Source organism: Pseudoliparis swirei, chromosome 5 (genome assembly GCF_029220125.1).
Source record: "Pseudoliparis swirei isolate HS2019 ecotype Mariana Trench chromosome 5, NWPU_hadal_v1, whole genome shotgun sequence".
Classification (NCBI taxonomy): Eukaryota; Metazoa; Chordata; class Actinopteri; order Perciformes; family Liparidae; genus Pseudoliparis; species Pseudoliparis swirei.
The window spans coordinates 12,596,680-12,620,044 of record NC_079392.1 but is presented as its reverse complement, the minus strand read 5'-3'; the positions used below and the strand labels follow the sequence as shown (position 1 = coordinate 12,620,044).

General features: G+C 45.3%; 1 protein-coding gene across 1 annotated transcript; it reads right to left on the bottom strand.

Moving 5' to 3' along the window:
- Positions 1-7: 7 nt before the first annotated feature.
- On the bottom strand, positions 8-23,215 carry inpp5d (inositol polyphosphate-5-phosphatase D). Its single transcript, XM_056414161.1, has 27 exons — positions 22,959-23,215; positions 22,425-22,488; positions 21,107-21,242; positions 20,865-21,009; positions 20,443-20,583; positions 20,264-20,354; positions 20,101-20,178; positions 19,931-20,008; positions 19,708-19,831; positions 19,269-19,375; positions 18,796-18,898; positions 18,509-18,705; positions 18,307-18,424; positions 18,112-18,208; positions 16,884-17,022; positions 16,523-16,631; positions 16,274-16,362; positions 15,818-15,899; positions 15,042-15,131; positions 14,849-14,959; positions 14,681-14,760; positions 14,511-14,598; positions 1,742-1,888; positions 1,595-1,652; positions 1,307-1,504; positions 782-1,216; positions 8-685 (listed from the first exon to the last, which is right to left on the bottom strand). The coding sequence occupies exons 1-27, from the start codon at positions 23,096-23,098 to the stop codon at positions 676-678; spliced, it is 3,255 nt and encodes a 1,084-aa protein (XP_056270136.1). The 5' UTR covers positions 23,099-23,215; the 3' UTR covers positions 8-675.
- Between the last annotated feature and the right edge of the window lie 150 nt (positions 23,216-23,365).

The window sequence follows — 23,365 nt, the reverse complement described above, 5'->3', positions numbered from 1 at the left end:
GACTAAATCAAGTTGCTATTTTTTTATTTATTTGAGCATTCATTGTACATCTTCATGGCAAACATGGAAATGTCGGTGGAGGATAATACTGTGCGGTACACATTCGTTAGCTACTGTATAGTGTAAAACTCCACATGACGTGTAAAAGTCATTTCATGGGGAGAGTTCATGACTAAACCTAGTTTTTAATGCAAGCTTAGCAAAAAGTAAGCCTTTAAACAAAAAGTTTCACATTTTGGAAAACACAGTTTTGCGTTCGTACCAAGAATCGGACAAGAAGATCAATGCCAGGCTCGTGTTAGGACACAGACTATGAAACATCAGCCAGGAGACAGTTATCTTAGCTTAGCATCAAGACTAAAAACCTCCTAAACAATGTCGAACATGTTAATGAACAAGCTTTTAATCCCCCCCCCCCCTAACCGGCTGTGGTTAGCACATTTCATAAACAAACTTGAAAGTGGTTTCGCTCTTCTCATCGAACTCTCAGCAAACGAGTGAACTGGCACATTCCCCCGAAATATAGAGGTTTTTTTTCATTCGTCACTCATAGTTGACACATATAGCGGGGGGAGTGACTGGCTGAAGCCTTTACTCTACTCTGTTTGAAAGTTTTCAATAATGCAGAGCAGGTAGCTGCACAGTCGCTGCAGCTTGGTCTCACTTCACAGAACTTCAGGATGCACTGCAGAAAAACAAAGAGCACCATCATCTGTTTTATATGTGATACGGGTAAGCTTTACAATGTATTGCCATTGGCGTAAAAAAGAGCTTTCCTTACTGTCTTTGAGGCTGCGGCTGGCCAGGTCGTGCTGGTGGTCTGTGTTTGCTGGGGAGTTCGGAGCTCTCTCTGTGGTCTCTGGGGTTGTGGGGCTCCGGCATGCCCTGCCAGGACTTGGAAGGCAAAGGAGGCCGGTTAAATGCCATCCCACCTTCCGAGCGTGTCGGCACCACTGGTTTCTTGTGCGCCGAGGCGTGCAAGGGGATAGAAGTCGGAGGCTGAGGTTTGGCCTCAGAGAAGGTGAAGGAGCGGTTGCGCGGGGTGGGCATCGGGGGCCGATCAGGGTCTCCGTCTGCTGGTCTGGAGGTTGAAATATTGGGATCTGAAGGCGCGAGGAGGTCCTTCTGCCGGTGGTCTTGGTCCTTGCCCCGTGATTTTTCCATCACACCGTATAACGGATTGTCGAACATCTCTGACCCCTTTTCATCCTCACCCCTAGGGAAAAAGTAACCGTGTCACTTTCAACTGAATCATAGCAGCTATTTTTTGATTGAACACTGAGTTTCTGCACCAGAAGGCCCTTACATGGGTTTTCCTGTCGGACTGCGAGTGCCGCCCACGTCATAACCCCCCTTCTTGGTGTCTTTACTCCCTTCTCCGGCGATTGGAAGGTGTTTTTGTGGCAAGCTGTAACTCCAACCTTGATCTACCACTTTCCCACCTTTATAGGGCATTCCCATGTAACTGGGGTTGGAAATGTCATGAGTTTGGGTGACTGAAAACCTGTCAACCAGAAGACAGAAAAATAACTCCCCCCGTATGTCATGTTTGAGATGTTTTGAGAGGTAACCACCAAGGGGGGGAAAGCCTTACTTGTCGCAGCCTTTGCCTTTTGAGGCAACGGTGTCATCCTTTTCAACTTTAATGAAATCTGAAAGCAGAGTAAAAAAACATTGATGCTTCAAGAACTGCAGTAAAAAGCTTTTAATAAGTAAGTCCTGAGCTGATTTCAAGGCTCACCGTATAACTTCTCGGTGGGAGTGCCCTCAGAGGTGCGTAACTGGATGCCACCTGTCAAAGTGCCCGTCTTCTCTCCATGGTGAGTCAGTGTGATTTGAAACTCGGTGTAGTTGAACTGGGCAGCTCGCAGCGCAACGCAACTCTCCCCTTTGGCGATAAGACAGCAGCCGACTGTTAATACCGCTCAGCTCAACGCACCTGCATTGCTGCATCACCTGTTAGAAGAAGGACAAATAAATGCGAATTTTTCTGGATTAGCAAGAGCAAGACCAGACGGGATGGCACCTCTTGTGAGATTCAAATGCCTGGATTCATGTGTTTTAACCTGCCTGTAGATCAATGGTCATTGATAGGATAATGTGATATATGTCTCCCAATGTGTTCCTTATCCTGACCCCCGGTTAGAGGGTGTTGGCGGTCACTGGCTCCGGAGAGTCTCACCAGTCTGAAAGGATCAGAGAGTGTCGCCTGAGAGGTCAGAGGAGGCATTTACAACAGGCTGGTCAAGACAGGACAATGGCATCTCTGGTGATATTCAAATGAAGACCTGGTGGATTGTGTGTTGAGGAGCCCAAAGCCTGATCAAAGGGGCCAGAGAGGATGAGACTCCGGAAGTGAATAATCAAATGCATGGATTCATATGTGTTGGCCTGCCTGTAGATCAATGGTCATTGACATGATAATGTGATATATGTCTCTGTCACTGGCTCCGTAAAGTCTGACCCAGTCTGAAAGGATATAGAGGGGGGACCCAAAGTACCCAGAGACAGGAGGGAACAACGTCCCCCTCTTTGATGTGGGACAGAGAGTCTCTCCAGGACCTCTCAGGAAGAGAGGGGGGGGGGGGGATGAAACCCCGTCAACTCCCAAGGGGACGGATATCCGGTAAAAGTGGGAAGGGCCGGGGGTATAAAGGTGACGAACAGAGGAAACAAGAGGGCTTTTTTGGAAAATGAGGTTTTGAAAAGAAAAGAGGTTTTTTCATAGGTTGTGGTTTGCGTCAGGCGTCCGTGAAGAACTCACGGGCGCCTGACGTACTTTGTCTATTTTTCTTCTTCCTTTTCTGAAAGGCTGAAGAAAGAGTTTTTTAAGTTCTTGTGACTTTTGCGTCAGGCTCCCGAGAGGGAAATCATTAATGATTGTACTTTGTTTATTTCTTTCTTCCTTTTTTGAATAAAATACTTGGCTGCCTTGCAGTCTTAAACTTTACATTCGGTTCGTGGACCTACTTTTTTGTGAGTCCTATTTCTTCACCCGTCAACCCGCCCGAGGAGACCCAACGAGGAGACCCGAAAGCAAAACCCAGCCGCCCCCGAGGTGAGTCTGAGCGACATCTGCACGGCTACACCCACTGATCTACGTCACTCAGGACACATACTGATTCCTCACACACTGGTAACTGACATTTTGTACTAAAGAGAGATATCGCTGCAGCTGGTAGACCTCCGGCTCTCGGCCGAGCCGTGGTTGGCTCCGGGACCAAGAGAGGGACTCATAACACTTGAGTCCTCGTCGCGGAGTTTGTCCTAAGAATAAGAATATTAATAAGTGTCCCGCCAGCCGCTCTAAGAGCCTAGTAACCTCGAGCGTGTTTAGAAGGAGACTAGATTATTGAATACCCAGCATTTCTCTCCGCGGAGATCGATCTGACATCATCCTGGGTCGCGTGCCGAGAATAACAGCTACCACTGTCTATGTGCACGCGCGTCATTCATCAGGCCCGAACGATCGCGGAATCATATAGAGGGAGTTACTGATCTCCGCCTCCTCTCCCCCTTAACTCGGTCTTCGCCCTCGCTCGAGTTTCCCGTTCCCCCTCGAAGCGTACGGCGCGGAGACCGTGACCGGGGCCGTTCGTCAGAAGAGAGGGACAGGGCATCGTGACGCGTGGTCCCGCGTCCTCTCCAGTGCGACAGGTTAGCAGCCGCGCGGTGACGCGCTGCGCCTGGGCGTCGCCGACGGGCTTTTACGACAGTTATCTACACGTCTGTCATTAGAGCACGATTATTTCCCCTCAATAAAGTACCCGGTGTGAGCCGGCTCGCACCTCAAACCTTTTCCCCCCTCCTCCCCATCTCTCCTCTCCCGTCTCGTTCCCGTTCCCCCCCCCCTCTCCCCGCTCCTCTCCTCCCCCGGTTTCCCCTACACAGAGAAGACTGCTGCGTGCCCGTTTTCTTTCCGTCTCTCACCCGAGGTGACAGAATTCGGTTCACGTACGCCGTCTCTCTTAACATGGCGCCCGAACAGGGACTTGAGAGGTAGATAGGCTTGTGTATCATACCTTAATTAATCAATACGCGGTTAATTAAATGGAAAATAACGATTCACGTTTGAAATCTTATTTTAACTTCGAGCACAAGGAGCGGATTCTTCTCTCTCAGGTTAAAACACACGAACCCTCCCCGACGAAAACTGTATGAAACCAGTGAAAACGAACTGAATTGATTTATTTACTGAGCCAGAGAAGGTAACCGGTGATTTCCCGGGGAGCATTCGGACTAACTGTATGTTCTGCACCCGTGCCGGCAAACACCCATTATCTGTCCTCTGCCCTACTCACCGAGGCACTCCACCTGTTTATCGGGGCAATCGAAGCCCGTAATCTGGCCGTCCTTTTCCCTGGAAAAGGAACCGTCCATTTAACGCGGTACCGATCGATTTTCAGCGTTTTGGTAGTTCCGGAGAGGAGGAAATCCTTTAAAACTAGAAGTACTTCACGCGCGGGCGTTTTAAAGGCAGTTAGCATGGAGTGAATAAATCAGTGCGCAATAGGTTGAAGAGTTACCTAGCTCGTTGGAAAAACCCGCTTGGCGAGAGCGTAAATTTCTACGCTCGTCTCCCGTCTAAAACCCAGCTTAACCCTAAAAATGCGTTATTGGCACACAGAGAAAGCCCAGCTGAGCTGATCCCTCAGTGCGATAAAGGCTCAGGAACTGAAGGGACGAAAAAAGGCACAAAAACTCTCCTAGTACTTGTAATTAATAGAATTTAATTACAAAACTTTAAACACAAGCCGATGAGTTAGGCTCCCCGCTCGGAGATAGCCGTCGCTAGGCATGTGTGTTTAAATAACTAACCGTGAATGAACAGAGTGAGCGTATCACCATTTATTCCGACTGACGTGTGTGGGTGTGATTGGATATAGTGACGCCGTTCTAACCAGACTGCGGCTGTAACAATTAATCTAAAACACGATAGGGGTCGAAATCCTTCTGGGATTTCCCCTCAAACAAAGTAAAGAGGTGTGTGCGTGGGATCACAGCCTTTTTATTTGGAAGAGATGTGCGCGGTCTGAGCGGAGGCTGAGAGGGAAAAAAAATAAAAAAAATAAAAGGGGCCGGACGAAATCGTCACCACGGCTGGAAGTGACGTCCCACTTTACCTCCCCCCGCAGATGGACCGCCCAGATACTGGTCTCCCTCTTCCATTATTGTGCATATTGATGTGCAGGGTGGCGTGAATAATATTGTAATAACGGCAGTGTTGTTTTGACCATCTACTATAAATCTGGCAGTGTTGGATAAACAATCCTTGTGTTCCCCCAGGACATGTGGAAATAAATATATGACTAAATCCCGATAGGAGGCTGCAGTGGGTTCCATGCTGGAGCTTTGTTTACATTGCTTTCCCCCCCTCTTCCCAACAGGCTGTTGTCAAATGCATTGTGCTTCATCCTAAATGATATCAACATCAGAATAGCAGTTTATGGACACTCGGATGTCCTAGTTAAACAGGAAAATATACCAGTAACCTAGAATAGGATAACATATCCTTCTTTGATTTCGAGCGAGTTGGACTACCTTGAACAGGTGTGATCCGACTAGGCTGTGAGTGTTCGAAGGAACACACTGTATTGACTTTAAATTAATTGATAGTTTAAATCTAAATGACCAATAACTTTAGTTTAATTTGATTTTTTGACTTTGATTTGATTTATCGAGTTTAATTGGATTTTCGACTTTGATTTGATTTTTTGAGTTTAATTTGATTTTTCGACTTTAATTTGATTTTTTGAGTTTAATTTGATCTATTGACTTGAAGTTGATTTAGTGACCTGATTCATATGAGGCGTTTTTGTTCAGGTTGATCTATTGATTGCAAATTTCAGTTTGGCGTCAAGAGTAACACGTTCGAAAATAGGCTTCTATTTTTAAATCAAAGAACAAATAACTACCGGTGTACCCACACCACCCGCAGCAGGGCAGCAAGTCCACAACCTAATACCAATTTTGATTTGTTAAACAGTTCCCCAGATGATACTCTAAACTATATCCATAGGACTAAGACTAGGAAACCACAGACCCAAAGATGGACGACGGCGTCAGAATTCTCCGATGCCAGTGGCATCGAAGGGGAACCTACACCCGTACCACGCAGGCCAACGAAGATGTTAGAGCCCAACCCCATAATTACAGGGACCGGGAAGTTATTTAAGGGACTTCATGGAGTCGAGAACCCCTCCGCACCCCGCCTATAAAGACCACGCCAGACAGACTGAACCGGACTACCCGGCCACGCCCAACGTGAAATTAGAGCAGCCACTGGAGGCAAGGTCAGCTGACCCTCCTCCAGACAAGGTTGTAGGACTTAGCCATAGAACACCCCTGCATGTTGGTGAATCCGCTAACCTCCATCATGATAGTGGCGTGTCTTTAGAAATCCGACGAATGACAGGGGACCGCATGCAAGGCGAGTCTCGAGAAGAGCTGAGGAGGAACCAAGGACCTTTCGCTCAGAACTCAGTGGTGACCACTGGAAAGTAACAACCCACTCATTTCCACTGTCCTACACACCGTGCTTGTACCACGACAAGACGCGGCAACTCATGATCCAATCTATGCCTTAGGCGAGGCCTACGATGCCATGTTTCTACACGCCATAGAACTAGTCAGAATGGACGAACCCAATTACCTCATAATGCCTCCCTTGAGGCGAACCACTGAACTACCAACCAACGACTCTAAGGCCGCTTTCACTCACTCATGGGAAAAACACGGCCGTCATTTGAACATACTATTGTGCCTTAAGGACGGACAGAGTACCAAATGTGGGCCTCCGTCCTAGAGCCCTCGACACTTTCCCAAACCCCACCCCATCCCGCCAGGCGTAGCGGACCCGTCCGACCCCAACCAACCGAGGCGTTACTGGGCGGACTTTTCGGGACCCGGCGTGACAGACACGTTCACACTAGGGACGACCAGATTCCTAATCGAGGTGAAAGCCCGGATCAGATAGACCCGCCCTAGGACGAGGTCCCTTGTTGACTCTACACGAACCCCTACTCACCACAAACCCAGACCATGAAGCCGAGGTCAGGAGAATGTTAGGCGAACCACTACAGCGCATTTGTGGAGTCTAATCGCAGAGCAAGGGCCATAGATAGGATCAATTGCATTTATCATAACCAGTAAAGATAAATAAAGTTAGATTGGGTTGGATAAGTAATTGAGACTCTGTTGGACGACGGATGGCCATTTAATAGATGATTCCTCCCACACGGGGTGAGAAGCTGTTCCTCCGACTCAGTTAAAGATTGCAATTCAAGCCTAGAAAGTATTAGATACTTATTAAATATAGAAATTAAAATACAATTTTTCATAGTCAAGTGTCACATTCTGTATAGATCCGGCCTAGTGGCTGTTGTGTATTAGTGGACACCCCAGCTTAAAACCTACTTGAAGGCCCAGCTAGAAGAGGCCTACGCAGACAGCTGCAAGTCGACTGAGGAATCCGACAGTGAGGAGAAGAGATACCTACCCCCTAGAAGCCCAACGCCCCACCCACTCCAGACGCAAGACATAAGACCGTCCCGTCACAGCTGGCTACCCGACATAGGGAGACTTAACATGACTGACCCTCCTCTGACCTCAACTCCCAGAGACAAAGGCCAGGACCGGGGAAACCCGATCCGTCCTGATCCATCCCAAAACCCACGTGAGGCCCGCAGCGTGAGCTTTGCGCCCACTCTAGCGCCCATCTCCCGGGGCAATCATCCACGAGCCAAGCCCATAGCTAGGAGACAGTATGAACCCCGACAGGCTCCTGCCCAGGAACCGACCTGGTATACGCCGAAGGCTACCCCTATAATCCAAGGACCACCTTTAGCGACCCACCAAACATCGCGAGTAATCCTGTCCATCCCACTGAGCCCTTGGCCCCATGGTACCCAGTGACGCAAGCCGAGGCTCAATATTCCCAGGCCGCTCCATCGGCCAACACCGTGTTAGGACAGCCCGACTTCCCGACCATGGAAGGATTCAAACCTATCAGCGGATCGACTGGTACGAACAGGAGCAGTAAGAAGAGATGAAGCCGTACAGAACCACGTCCGAAACCCACGGCGTCGGACCAGCGAGCAGACAACCCCAGCCCAGCAGAGACCCGACCCGGCGTTGGCGGACCCAAACCCGGAACAGAGCCCCCACCCGACATTAGGCTCAGTAACTCCTTGCTACTGCCCAACTCCACACAGGGGTCAGGTCTGACCCACCCCAACATAGGCCCCAAGGAATTAAAGTACCTGATCCCGGCGTTACAAGGGTGAGTCGGACCTCGCATTCTTCACCGGTGCAGAAGCATGGTTCCCCACGAAATTCTGACCGATCCAGCGTACGGGTTTTCAGAGTAATGAGACAACAACAACATCAGACTTATCCTCAGAGAACCGACCCGCGAAAACCTTCCGCCCGAGGTCAATACCGCAGGGCCACAGGGCAACCGTCCGACCCCAGTCAAACCTTACCATCAAGCGCGAAAAGACCGAAGACCCCGAGTCGACAACGCCACCTATCAGGCCATGAGCAAGGAGGAAAAGGACAGTCTGGAAGCAGCAGGAGGACTGGGACGAGGAACACCCAAGAAGAACCACACCCGATCTTAGAGATGTTGAGAGAGTATACTTGGGAGGCAGTGCGGAAATTTAAACGCAGATTTTAAAGGGGCGGCTACAGAGTAGACACAGGAGCAGACCTGTCCGTTCAGCCTCAGGGCATGTTCACAGGGAACAGAATCTCCGTTGAATTAGCCGACGGGAATCAAGTAATGTTAAAAGAAATTAAGCACTGTGGCCTGATCGGGGTTCAAGGCGCGATAGATTAATTGCGCTAAAGACCTACCATTATGCCGTAAAATAGCTTACCTAAAGGAGGTTAACATCGAGACCCAGATCCAAGACCAGGTAGCCAAGACTAACCTCCCGAACCCGAGAAACTGAGAGAAGTACTCAAGCGAGGAACTTCGCCCGGTTCAAAAATGATGTCGGATCGCCCCAAGTACACACATTCCATTCAAGGAGGAATGCCACCCAGACAATCCCAATACCGATTAAACCCGAGATCAAAAAGAGCTTAGACAAACCATCCAGGAGCTAGAACAGCTGGAGATTATCGCAAAGGTGCAGAACCCGCCCACTAATCTCCCGTGATGGGGTTCCAAAGCCAGACGGCACCAATCGATTAGTCCACAACCTCATCGAGCTAAACAAGCGATCGTACTCCGACGCCCGACATTTAATTAATCCTTCCCGCACTATGCGAATTCTCCCACAGAAAGCGATACAAGACCAGCTTGGATTTAAGCAATGGATTTTGGTCGATACCCATTGATCCGCAGTCACAGCTAAAGGCGTGTTTTACCTGGGGGTAGATGCGTTCGTTGGCTCCGGCTGCCAATGGGCTACAAAAATGCACCGAACGTTTTTCAGACGGCTGAGGTAAATGCCTTTTTGGAAGGCCTCTTAGCAGCTAAGAAGAACAACACTTCTAAACCAAGACTTGTAACTGACAGTGATTACTGTTACAAAGCGGGTACTCAAGAATTGGAGTACTGGAAACAAAGAGATTTTACCAATGTATAGGGTGAACCACTCGCCCATGCACATTTGTGGAGTCTAATCGCAGAAATAACTCGTTCTATGTACCTAGATTGGAATCATGTTAATAGTCACACCGACGTTAGAGATTACGATCAGAAAGGTAATAGACAAGTGAACCTAATGGCCCAGACACGACTCAAGGTGGCCAAACTCTCCCTGAAATTTCCACCGGGATGGAAGGGAGAAGACGCACTCACTAAGGTGCCGCCTGACGATGCCTATCAGGTGGTCACTGAAGTGCACGAAGGACTAGGGCATGTGGGTCATGAGAAGATTCTAAAGGTTCTGAAACATGATCGGCATCCCTGCTCTGAACACACACACAACACAGGTCAGATCACGATGTCAGCAATGTGCCATGGGAGATGGGTTTAAGAAAGCTACGCCGTAGCGACTTAAGTCGAATGGCAAGTCCTTATCCCATCAATCCTGAACCTGAACTTGACATCGGTGACCTGACCACACACACAACACAAGCCATGTGGACGCTCAGCTGCTCGGGGGACTAAATTGGGGAAGGCGAAAGCCTGAGTAACCTGAAATTGTCTCTCACAGGCAGCCAAACCCCCTGTGGGTTTAGCCAGAGAGGGCCTCCCCTCCTGTCGCCTGATTTTTTATGGGCCCTGCGTTACCACGTTTGGCCTAAGAACAGTAATGGGGCGTTATGTTGTAACGACTCAATAATAACTTTGATAGACGATTTAAGGACGAGCGTCCTATTTTTCTTTGATACTTTTATTCAGTTTTGTTTATTGTTTTGACCTCCCAGGATATTTCTGGTGGCGGAAATATCTGATACCTGTTCTGATTATGGTGATATTGGTTGCCATAATTGGTCTGCTGCATAAATTAGGTTTTTTACCCTTAGCCCGATACATCACGGCTAAAATCCTGAAGGGGATATGTTATGTCATCAAACACACCATTATCATACTGTTCCGTATGTTAAAATATGGCGTAGTGGCTCTAGCAAGTGCACTACATTCAACAGGTGCGAGCCCGAGGAATCGGCTCGTGCAGACCAGGGGTAGATCTCCCAAGGTGAGGTTTGCACCTGGTACTAAATAGACAGGTAGAGCGCCTTCCACAAATGTTCCTTAAGAACAGGACGAGGGGCGAGGAGAGAGGGTGTTAGGGGCAGCGGTTCTCTTAAACAGGATCTCCTGGCGACAGTTAAAACAACAATTTTTGACAGGTTTAAGACATTTTAACGAACTGACTGATCGACTGAATGTGTGGATTTTTGTTTTTGTTTTAATTTTTATATCACTTTTTTGCCAGTTAATGGTAAATGTTTAGACGGGGTAACTCTTTTGTTTTGAATTTTGGGGACGGGCGACCTGTTGACCTTTTTGTTTCTCTCACAGGATGACCTTGTCACCTGGGGGGAGTTTACTTTTGAACCAGTGCATGTCCCGCTATATTTTTCTTTTTGTTAGTTTTTCCGTCACATTCCACGTTAAGTCGTTTAATAGAATTTCAGTAAATCATTGATGCTGGCGCGGCTATCTAATAGGAGAGCACCGTGAATTGAAAGTCGCGTACAGAATCGTTTGTTCGCGCCAAACCTGGCCTTAACAGGGCCCTGACTGTTTAAATGTTTAATTTTAATTTTTAATATTTTAAATTTTTTATTATTTTAATTTTTTATATTTTAATTTTTTACGATTGTTTCCATTTTATGTTAAGGAAAAAAAAAAAAACATGCATTAATTAGTCCAACAGAAGGTTTCTATAACTAGCTTTCTGTTTTTCTTTGATATATTCTTTAGTATTAGCTTTTGTGTTTATTGTTTTAATCTCACTTCACCCATCGGTACTTTGACAAGTTCAAACCCTCCGCCCAGAATGGGAGCACCATGAATCCCAATGTCAAGCAGGTCCAGGTCTGTTCGCGTCATCCACACAGCGAAGCCTGGATCTGAAAGATCGAGAGAGAAGCCCTGCATGTGCATCCTGTGACCAGAACCAGTGATCCGTCTTCCTGAAGACCGAGCAGCGCATGCAGTGACGTTCCGACCTCTACCTGGGGATCAAGACAGACTGTCACAGATCCCACCAAGGCCAACGGCGTCTCGAGAATCCCGAGCTGACCTGCCTCTTGGAAGCAGAGCCCACGGACGTGGCACTACCAGGACCGCAGGGGAGCAGCAGAGATCGAGCGGTATGAGGCTTCATACTGGGGGCCCGACGTTGACAACCAAGGTCAACACAACGACAGTGTGGGCTCCACCCACATTGTTTTTCTACAGGCAGGACCGGGGCAGACGCGTCCCGGTGCTGACCTTTTCGAACTGAACTGTTCGACCGGGGGGACTCAATTGTAATTCGTACAGAGGGTTCCCCCGAAGGAACTCAATTGCACCCGGTGCAGAGGGTTCGATGAAGAAGACCCGGCTGTACATTGCACAGCGGGTCAGGACAGTTTGTCTACGAACGGAATATTGGACTTGATGGGTAATCATAACTCATAGACATTTAGCGGTCCTGATTTCTGGACTATGTGGATTATATGGTGACAACGATGCGGAAGAGACACTGGGACAATGGAGGGGTACCAAGGTGATTGAGCGTGAGTAACATGGGAAAAAGAAAAGAAAAAAATATGTGATATGACTTGTATTGAGGTATTCATTTTATGTTACTGATTTCAAGGTTTTCAATAGTTTATGTTGTATTTTGTTTTTTTATGTACATATAGGGGTTTTGGTTGGAGCATGATTCAGGTTTTGATGTTAAGTATCTGTGGCTAATCCGAGAGAGGGTGTGAGGAGTAGTCGGGTTAACACAGATAACTGATAATAAGGAAACAAATTAAGTACCATTTGCCTAAAGTGATTGAAATATTAAAGGGCTTGGTTTATCAAAATTCACAAGAGGGTGTTAGAAGAAGGACAAATAAATGCGAATTTTTCTGGATTAGCAAGAGCAAGACCAGACGGGATGGCACCTCTTGTGAGATTCAAATGCCTGGATTCATGTGTTTTAACCTGCCTGTAGATCAATGGTCATTGATAGGATAATGTGATATATGTCTCCCAATGTGTTCCTTATCCTGACCCCGGTTAGAGGTGTTGGCGGTCACTGGCTCGGAGAGTCTCACCAGTCTGAAAGGATCAGAGTGTCGCCTGAGAGGTCAGAGGAGGCATTTACAACAGGCTGGTCAAGACAGGACAATGGCATCTCTGGTGATATTCAAATGAAGACCTGGTGGATTGTGTGTTGAGGCCAAAGCCTGATCAAAGGGGCCAGAGAGGATGAGACTCGGAAGTGAATAATCAAATGCATGGATTCATATGTGTTGGCCTGCCTGTAGATCAATGGTCATTGACATGATAATGTGATATATGTCTCTGTCACTGGCTCCGTAAAGTCTGACCCAGTCTGAAAGGATATAGAGGGGGGACCCAAAGTACCCAGAGACAGGAGGAACAACGTCCCCTCTTTGATGTGGGACAGAGAGTCTCTCAGGACCTCTCAGGAAGAGAGGGGATGAAACCCCGTCAACTCCCCAAAGAGGGGGACGGATATCCGGTAAAAGTGGGAAGGGCCGGGGGTATAAAGGTGACGAACAGAGGAAACAAGAGGGCTTTTTTGGAAAATGAGGTTTTGAAAAGAAAAGAGGTTTTTTCATAGGTTGTGGTTTGCGTCAGGCGTCCGTGAAGAACTCACGGGCGCCTGACGTCTATCTATTTTCTTCTTCCTTTTCTGAAAGGCTGAAGAAAGAGTTTTTTAAGTTCTTGTGACTTTTGCGTCAGGCTCCCGAGAGGGAAATCATTAATGATTGTACTTTGTTTATTTCTTTCTTCCTTTTTTGAATAAAATACTTGGCTGCCTTGCAGTCTTAAACTTTACATTCGGTTCGTGGACCTACTTTTTTGTGAGTCCTATTTCTTCACCCGTCAACCCGCCCGAGGAGACCCAACGAGGAGACCCGAAAGCAAAACCCAGCCGCCCCCGAGGTGAGTCTGAGCGACATCTGCACGGCTACACCCACTGATCTACGTCACTCAGGACACATACTGATTCCTCACACACTGGTAACTGACATTTTGTACTAAAGAGAGATATCGCTGCAGCTGGTAGACCTCCGGCTCTCGGCCGAGCCGTGGTTGGCTCCGGGACCGAGAGGGACTCATAACACTTGAGTCCTCGTCGCGGAGTTTGTCCTAAGAATAAGAATATTAATAAGTGTCCCGCCAGCCGCTCTAAGAGCCTAGTAACCTCGAGCGTGTTTAGAAGGAGACTAGATTATTGAATACCCAGCATTTCTCTCCGGAGATCGATCTGACATCATCCGGGGTGCCGCGTGCCGAGAATAACAGCTACCACTGTCTATGTGCACGCGCGTCATTCATCAGGCCCGAACGATCGCGGAATCATATAGAGGGAGTTACTGATCTCCGCCTCCTCTCCCCCTTAACTCGGTCTTCGCCCTCGCTCGAGTTTCCCGTTCCCCCTCGAAGCGTACGGCGCGGAGACCGTGACCGGGGCCGTTCGTCAGAAGAGAGGCCGGGCATCGTGACCCGCGTGGTCCCGCGTCCTCTCCAGTGCGACAGGTTAGCAGCGCGCGGTGACGCGCTGCGCCTGGGCGCCGCCGACGGGCTCTTACGACAGTTATCTACACGTCTGTCATTAGAGCACGATTATTTCCCCTCAATAAAGTACCCGGTGTGAGCCGGCTCGCACCTCAAACCTTTTCCCCCCTCCTCCCCATCTCTCCTCTCCCGTCTCGTTCCCGTTCCCCCCCCCCTCTCCCCGCTCCTCTTCCCCCCCCGGTTTCCCCTACCCAGAGAAGACTGAGGCGTGACTTTTTCTTCCCGTCTCTCACCCGAGGCGACAGAATTCGGTTCACGTACGTCGTCTCTCTTAACACACCATGTGTGAGTTCATTACCATACGACTCGTCGCAGTCCGTCGACTTCACACAGATGAGGATGTGCTGGTCCAACAGGTACTCTGGGTCAGAGATGATGGGGGTGAGCTGAGGGGACAGAAGAGACAACACACCATGGTGACTTACTGGAACAAGTCCTCCTCACTGAAAACTCCCTCCCTCATTTTACCTCAACTTGGTTGCCAAACCAAACTTTGATTGACCCGTCCAAGTGCTCCATGTTCTCGCCCTCTAAAGTCTTGACTGTTTCTGTGGGCATTAAGAGAGACATTCGTTTTGATCATCTCAGCCTATTTTAGAACCACAATGAGACGCAGTCATATGTGACGAAACATACTTTCCAAGCAGCTCGAATGGTATTCGATGAAGAACTTGGTTTTTGATTTTGTCAACAAGATGGCCACACAGTTCATGATCTGTATCCCGCCTTGAGGTGCACTGTTTGGATCTGAAGAATGAAACAAAAGACTGGTTATTTGGGAGCAGATACCATTAAGTCATCTGCATAGGGTGAGAGATGGTGATCATACCTTGCTTGGAGACAAACTGTGAGGCTACTCCGACTTCAAATGAAGCAAATAATGGTGAGTGGTCACTTGTCATGATGTCATTGGTGCATCCTGCAATTTGGAAAGTCTTCTTGAATATCAGAAAGGGGGATTTCAAGCAATTTGGCCTGACACTTAACGAGAGACAATGAACAATACGTGCAGTGAACTCTGATATAAATGGACTTTCAGTCTTGAGTGTGGACTTTCTTTTGTCAGACCATCCCTGCCGGTTAAAGGCCAACACCTGTTGCATCAAACTCCATTTCCCTTTAGGAGGTCCTCTTTAAAGCTTCACAACATCATACAGATGTTTTCACATGACACATAAACTGACATTTATGTGTAAAATGTACGGAGTGCCCCTTTTAGAAAGGTAAATATGGTTACACTTTACAGGTCCATATTTTCCAAATAATTTCTTCATAATGTCAATATTAATGATTGTTTCATGAATCAATTGTAAATTAACATTTTCAGTGCTTTCTGGTGAACATACTCTTAGCCAGAGTCCCAATATATCTGCAATAAGCTATTGGCCTGGCTGATGTTCAGCCTACCTTCTGCATTCCAACTAAAATATAATTATTTGCAGTAATTTGTTGGATGTTATACTGAGCACGACTTCTACTCTCTGTTTAATTCAGACCAAACGATAGAGTTCTTTATAGAACTCTTGCAAGGAAATCGTAAGAAATTATTAAGAAATCATGGATGCATGCAAATAAATCGTGCATGCCAAATTCTGAATGACTCACCATATGCTTGGCAGACAACATGTACCAGAGGGTAAGACTTCCGCAGCACACGATCGCACCATGAAGGCAAATTGTATTTGGTCTGTAAAGTAAAAGTCGTTACACATACAAAAATACTGAATATGGTCAGGCTTTACAGCAGCAGTTTAAGCATTAACATGCAGCTGGGAGGTTGAAACATGATGAAACAATAGGGCTGTTATGGATCAATTCAGAACATAAAAATTACCAAAGTGCCACAAGTCTAAAAGGGACATTTGTGAAACTGACCCTGGAGATTGTCAATGAGTTTTCTCATACATTTTCTAAGAGCCACAATATGTGTATATAAAATCAAAAAGCATGTTCTGTGCCAGCTGAGAGTTGTGATTAATGTAGTTGCTTTTAGTGTTTTTGAACTATGGGGGATGACTGGAGCCATACAGGGAAAAGACATCTGACTAAACATAAGCTTACCCCCGTGGCTTTGGCCTTTGTGTAGGCATACTTATCTCGCGCGTCTCTTTCAAAGCGATACGTGGGTGCAAACGTGATTTCCTCTTCATCTGAAATCCAAATAAAATTATTTTAAAAGACGTGCTTGTATTTTAAATGTATTCTGACAGTGAGTTAATGGAGAGCTGATCCTATGCAACTTTAGCTAAGTTACACACACTTTACTGCATGACTGTTTTGATCAGTATTCTCCATGCGCCCGAGGCTCACCGAAATGCAAGAAGACCTTTCCATCATTCATCTCTATGTTGAGCTGGTCTTTACTGAGGAGTTCCTGGTACTGCTGCTGTTTGATCTTTGTCACAATGTTCTCAGCTTCCTGTGAAGGGAAACAAAGTAGTGACTGATCCTGACTTGCAGCTGAGCGCTCAGACACCTGACAACCGGCGTGTTCTTTTATGCAGCAGTCATTGAATGACAAAACAAATTTCATGTACTAATAAGTAAAAGGAAGACACAGGTCAGATATTTGTGAATCTGCATGTTGTTAATAGGAAGATTTATAACAATGGAAGCTCAAGTCGGCTACATGGAGTAGGCCTATGCTATCGCATGACATTAACAGACTTACTGTAGATGGGAACTCAATGCGGTAGTTCAAATCACCAAGCCAGAAGAGATGCGTGAACCGAAGTGTGATGTCAAATGGATTGAGCTTCTTGTCTCCCAGATTCAGGAATCGTAGGATGTTGGTGTAGTTTTGATTGCGCCTGTAAATACAGCCAACGTTATTGCATGGACATTAAAGTTATGACACAATAAAGTCACAAAAATGTGCTCAATTAATAGAAATAATAATTTTAAATACAAACAAATTGGTTGTAGGCTAATTCCCATACAATCGAACATAAAGGCAAAAGTATATGGAGACTATTGTATTATTAATATATTTACATAATATAAAATCCCATTTGTGTTTCCAAGGAGAACCCCACACTGCCCTATCGAGTCTTATCTACTGATCCTTATAATTAAGTATTTTTTGACAACCATTAACATTGTTAATTGAAATAAAGATGAAATGATTCCCCGATAAAGACATGCAGTGGAAGCAGGGGTACAACAAAACTAGATATATTCTATCTAAATGTCTAAAACACTAGCTGAACTAGCATCACTGTATAAGCTCTCGTTAGCCGGCAAGCTAACGCTTACAAAACCAGCTAATGGAAACAAAGTTTTCTAGCTTTCACTTCTTCAAAGTTCATAGACACATGCTTCTATCGTCTATCTTTGTGACATTATATTCATCTATAAGTCTACGGCTCTTGAGAAGAGAAGTGCAACTAGAGAGGAAAATACTGAATCTGTTCATTGTTACTTGTGTGCTACACAAACACAAGAAGATGAACACAGTTGAAAATATACGGACCTTGTGAAAGATTAACAGGGTAAAATATCATATTCAGCACATTTCTTTTAAAAATGGATTTAGACTACTATGACTATACAAATGTACTGTATGGCTCAGGTGCCATACATTTTTAACTACCAGGCACATTCTTAGGCAAATGAGTGCAAAAATAACCTGCAGCTGCTACTAAAGCTTTTTCTATTGTGAGTACAAACTAATAAATAATGGGGACCCAGATATCATATTGTTTACCAGCTCCTCTCTCCCAGTTTAAGGCAGCTCAACAGTCATTGGATAATGTTTCGAGAGATTTTAGAGTTAATCAAACTGAAACTGTAAAAGTGATCAATCCCCACTTGAAATTACACCCTTGGTTTTATCCATGTACAATGTTACTAATGAATTAAAATGGCTGGCTTTGTTAAATGGGTCATCTGTTGCTTACCTGAGCTTCTTCTCACTGCCAGAGGTCAGATGACTGTTGACGAAGCCAAATGAAGTACCGTTGAACATGAAGGACACTCCCACTGCTCCCTTGTTTCCTACAAAACAAACATCACAGTGAGTGCTGATGGTTTTTTGCTCAATGAACCTTTATGACGGGTCATCGAATGGCTTGTACAGAAGTGGGCTAGCTTACCCAGAGTATTGGCGATCCCTGTCTTCACACTGTCCGAAAACACGTGGGAGATCCTGTTTTCGTGCTGAGGCTTTGCCAGGATGATGATCCGAATGTTCCACAGGGTGTGGATCGCCACCTGGATGTCAGAAGACGACTTGATGCATCAGTGCTCTGCAGCAGCAACCAGTTGTAGGTTAGCTTCTTTGTCACGGCCATTTACTTGTTTAAAGCTGATGTTTGTGATTTTCCTCAGGACTCCTTTCACTGTGTCTGCCCACTCCCTCTCGCCCAAAGGATCCTCCTGAGTCCCAATGACATAGAAATCATGTGGGATCTGATCTGCCGTGTCGTCGCGTGTCTTCCCTTGGCCTTTACACTGAAACCAGGAGTCGGTGCTGTGGGGAGGACTGGCATTTCCTGCGGGTTTGTGGAGTATTTTACTTTGCGGTTACATTGTAAGATATGAATTTAAATTCAGGGAAACATTGAAGAGGTTAACATCGCTACCCATGTTCCAAGTGCCAACAAACACTGTGATCATGTCTGGTTCAGGCTTCTCGGAGTGTTTGTTCTTCATTTGTTGAAGAAGTTGGCAAAAGCCCTCCCTTTTCTAGTGGGACATATTTAAAAAAGAAAAAATATAATTTCTGATTATAAACATATTAAAACATTATTCCTCAAGAATTTCATGTGACAAAAACTATAAAGCAACAGGCGCCTACGTAAACACACTGGAACAGTTTTGCTTATTTCCAATGCTACTTTTGTTTTGGTGCTGAATCAGATTTTAGAACCACAAATGTGAAGATGGTTGTGGATTTGATGCGAATAAAATCCACGTTAATGTCGTCATACCAGTGTCAATCAATTCTGAACAATCAATAATTAATGTAGGGATAAATACTTGATTCAAAATAATGTTTTCAGGGGTCTCAAGGTAAAATGAGGACCGAGCCCAAGGATAAGATGTTTTTTTTCACCTTTGCGTCGTTAAATGTAAACTCTTTTCGTAAAACCTTCTCCTTCTCTGTCTCCGCCACGATGACAAGTCTGGCGTGCATTCGCTGGGATTTCACCAACTGCAGGACTGAAAAATGACCACATGACTCATTATGCTAACAGAATCTCAAAGACAATCAACATGCTGCTGTTTCGCAGGTATAATGTTTTCAGTCTTAGTTTAGCAAATTAGCACTAAACACCAAATTTCACAAAAAAACTAAGATGTCAACCTCGTTGAGTGTTAAAAGAAATGTCTGGGGATCACCAAAGTTAGAAGAATCATCCTCTGTGGACCCCGATTGACCATGAACCAAATGTCATTGCAATCCATCCATTCATTATTTCAGTATGGACCACATTGCTTTCATGGCTAGAAATACAAAGGAAAGAGGTTAGAGAGCGCTATTGATTTCTTACTTTTGTTGTGCACAAAGAATTTGTCCTCAGGCCCATCTTTCGACTTCTTAAGAAAGAGCTTCCCACTTTCAACATCCACTTTCAGGTACATCTTTGTGGGAATAGCCAGAGATTCTTGCTTGACCTGCAAGTGAAGGAGGAAACAGTTCAAATATATCCTAAACCTCCAGACATTTTACGAAATGTAATTTTACTAACTTTAACAACTAATTTCAAGGAGCACCTCAAATGTGACGAGTGGTATGAGAGATTTCCTGTGACCTCCTTCATTTCCAACAGACTCAAACGTGGACATTTTAGCCTGAAAAAAAATAGAGAAGCGCTTCGTCATCTGTAACTGACCAAGAATAACCACTATTGTTCACGGTCAGACAGTAAAACGAGCCACCTTACCTTATCTTCTATTGAGTATAGCAGTTTTGTCAGTTGCTCAAGCCTAAAGGATACAGATTGACCTGAATCGCTTGAATTCTGAATTTTAAGCAAATAAGACATAATGATTAGGGTTGTATTGTGTTAGTTGATAATGCTGCAAAGGATCAAGGAAGCCACCCACTTGTTTTGGAGACTGTTCAATCCCTGGGGAGGGTTGCTGGTCCAACGCTCGATGGAAGACCTCCAGAATAGGCAGGATGCGGGAGATTTCACTGTCTCACAAAAAAAGGCCAGAGCATGGTTCAATCGGCCCTTTCCATTGTAATCTCTATAATATACTCTTTTGTATGTTAAGTATACCTGTTTAGATTCCTGCAGATTGTCATTGTTAGCTTCTTTAGCCCGGGGAGGTTAGGGTAACCATACTGTACTTGTTCAGCATCCAAGCAGATTGAGTTCCTGAAGTATTCTTGGATCGCCATATGATGCTCCTCTGGTATTCTAGAAACATGGGAACACTTTAAATGCTAATATTGTATTATTAGTCCTAAAATCTGTAAATGGCTACAAATTTGTTGCACTTCCAGCTCCTTTGTCTCTGAGTAAATATATTTTTGAATGGTTTGTTGGTCAATGCTAACTTCTGGGGTTGGCCTACAAAGATAGGACATCCCTGCAGCACTCCATTTACACACCAGTTCATCACATCACAGTGTAGACAATGTACACTGCCGATGTTTTAGCAGAAAATAGTACAGAAATAAGTGCAAATGTGAACATACGTGGACAAGTCCATATGCTGCAGTCTCATAAGGTAGGTGTCTGATAAGGACTGGCAGGCCTGCTCAGAAGACTTGGGGTCACTGTCTTTCACATCGTTGGTTAAGAAATTCCTGGGTGGGAGCTGCGGGGGAAGATTATTGGACTCTGCAGGACAAAAAGGTACAGTATGGGGTTGTTTAAGTATTCTAAATCAGGCACATTACATTACTACCACTGTTCAGATGAAATAAAGTAGTTTGACCTGGCTCCTCATCCACCTCCTCCTCCCTCTGGACAGGGTACTGCAGATGTGTGATCAGACCCATGTTGGGACTGTAATATGCCTCCACCAGCTCAGGCAGCATAGAGAAGAACCTGATAGGAACTCCTTCAGATGCCTGAAGAGCAGAACACAGCAGACACATAATTGTCCTCAACCTCAGCGGAACTGAAATGTCACATGGTGTTGTTGTTTTTCTTAAATAATGTGACATAATCTTTCGGTTGTATTTCCCATGTGAGGTCAGATATTTGTACTTGCACCATTTGTGTTTTCCTCTAGCAACCTAAAGCTGCATTCATCATCTATGTTCCCAGTGAAACGGTTACATCTGTACAGCTGTATGGTGCTTTTTCAAAAGATGTCACTGTTTTTTTACATTGCCATCTTTTTATTTAGTTTATTCTCATTAGCCTACTGATAATTGGTTAGCACTCTGGTGCTCCATACTAGCACCACAAGCACAATTTTGGGTTTGTTTGTTCTTATATGCTGTCATGTTTATATGTTTTGCCTGGACCACAGGAAGAGTAGCTGAAATAAAAGTAGGTCCTTTTTAATGGTAAATGTCTGTACCCATATGATTCCATTTTCTTTTGCTTTAATTCTACAGCGACTGTGGGTCAGTGAGTTGGCAGGTCAATCCCCGCCCTAGTCGATGTGTCCTTGAGCAAGACACTCAAACCTGAATTGCCTACTTGCTATAAACCCAGGTAAATTTAATAAAAAGTGACTCCCATAACCATTATCTTTCTGTATATTATAGATATACATCCATTTGTTCAATAGCTTTCAGAGTTTTACTGATCTATGGTTAGATATCTACTTAAATTTCACTGACAGCGAAGAATTGGTCATGTTTAGCCTCAAAATCAGGTCTCGGTCTACGTGGCTGCTAGATGTCTTTTAAATTCAGATTTGCTTGACAACTAGTTGATTCTATGATTGGCTAGCCTGCGCTTGAGAGCATAACTCTACTTGAACAATAAATATCTGTACACAAATTCATGGCAATTGTTTCTAAATGTTTTGAGTTGTTGAAATCTGGACCAAAGTGGAGGACCGGTCTGACTGACCAACCCACAGACATTGCGATGCAGTTAGGTTAAACATGTCGCTACAAGCTAATGGCGGTCTTACTAACATGTCTAAATATAGGCAACAGCATGTTTTAAATTAGGTTACATCTAAGTAGGTGCAGATTTCAAAATAGCAGCGCACAAGCGTTTGAATTGGATTCCAGAAGCCTGTTATGTTTATGAGGTAAATAATGCTGGCTTGTGTCAAACTGTCAACCCACCTGGACAGAGAGCTTCTTGTCTTCATTTGGCAGGATTCTGTATGTGTACACACTGTTCTGGTATCTGCAGTCAAAATAATGCAAATGGATGTCACTGAAATAGGGCACGTGTTGATAAAGAAACATGCTGGCTGGTGTTTTAAATATCTTCCGCATGCAAACAGTTCGGGTGGCATTGTAGATCCCTTGAAAAATGATATGAGTTGGAGGTAGCAAAGGGTGTTGCTTTGTGGTAGCACAGGATCCAAATAAAGAGGAACTAGTCTTGCATTGCAGTGCACAGTGATATTATGCATTTAACGTTTTCTCATGTTATATAAAACATGTTCAAAAGATAATTTTGACGTATTGTTATTTGACTTGCTAAAAACATTCGGTATAACAGCCATGTCATGTTTTTCTTCCATTAGTTAGAATCATACACAGCTCATGTTATAAATGTTTTTTGAACAAGGAACAAGAATCATTGTCCATTTTAGGGAACTGCATCACAATAGACAGTGCAATAGTTAGAAACAAGTAATGCCAACTTACAGAACACAGAGGGCATATGCACTCTGTATGGACTCACTGGCCCGGATAAGGAAGCTTCCATCTCTTGCTGCTTTGGAAAGTAGATCCTCCGCTTTGGATCGAGTTATAGTACCATGGCACCAAGGCTGATAACTCTGCATCCTGTTCCTCACCCAAGAGCCTGAGCTCAAAAATGTTGCATCCGCTTTCAAACTATATTCCAACGAACCAAAGTAAAATTCAGTTATCCTCTCTGGCTATTGTCAACTTGTCATGGTGCGTACTTTGAAGACCTTTCTTTCACTTGTTCATCCCCTGCCTCCGAAAGCTGCAAAAGGAAGCTGCTACTAGCTCGCCTTTTGAACTTCCTCATTTGAGAAGTTAGGAGAGGAGGGCCCTGGTGCCTCCGGTCTGCTGCTTAAATGACA

Coding starts and splice junctions, on each gene's coding strand:
- inpp5d (XM_056414161.1), bottom strand. CDS start 23,098: ATGCAGAGTTATCAGCCTTGGTGCCATGGTACTATAACTCGATCCAAA. Junction 14,599..14,680: donor GGTTTGGCAACCAAGTTGAG/GTAAAATGAGGG, acceptor CTGTCCCCTCAG/CTCACCCCCATCATCTCTGA. Junction 1,505..1,594: donor AAAGGCAAAGGCTGCGACAA/GTAAGGCTTTCC, acceptor TCTGGTTGACAG/GTTTTCAGTCACCCAAACTC.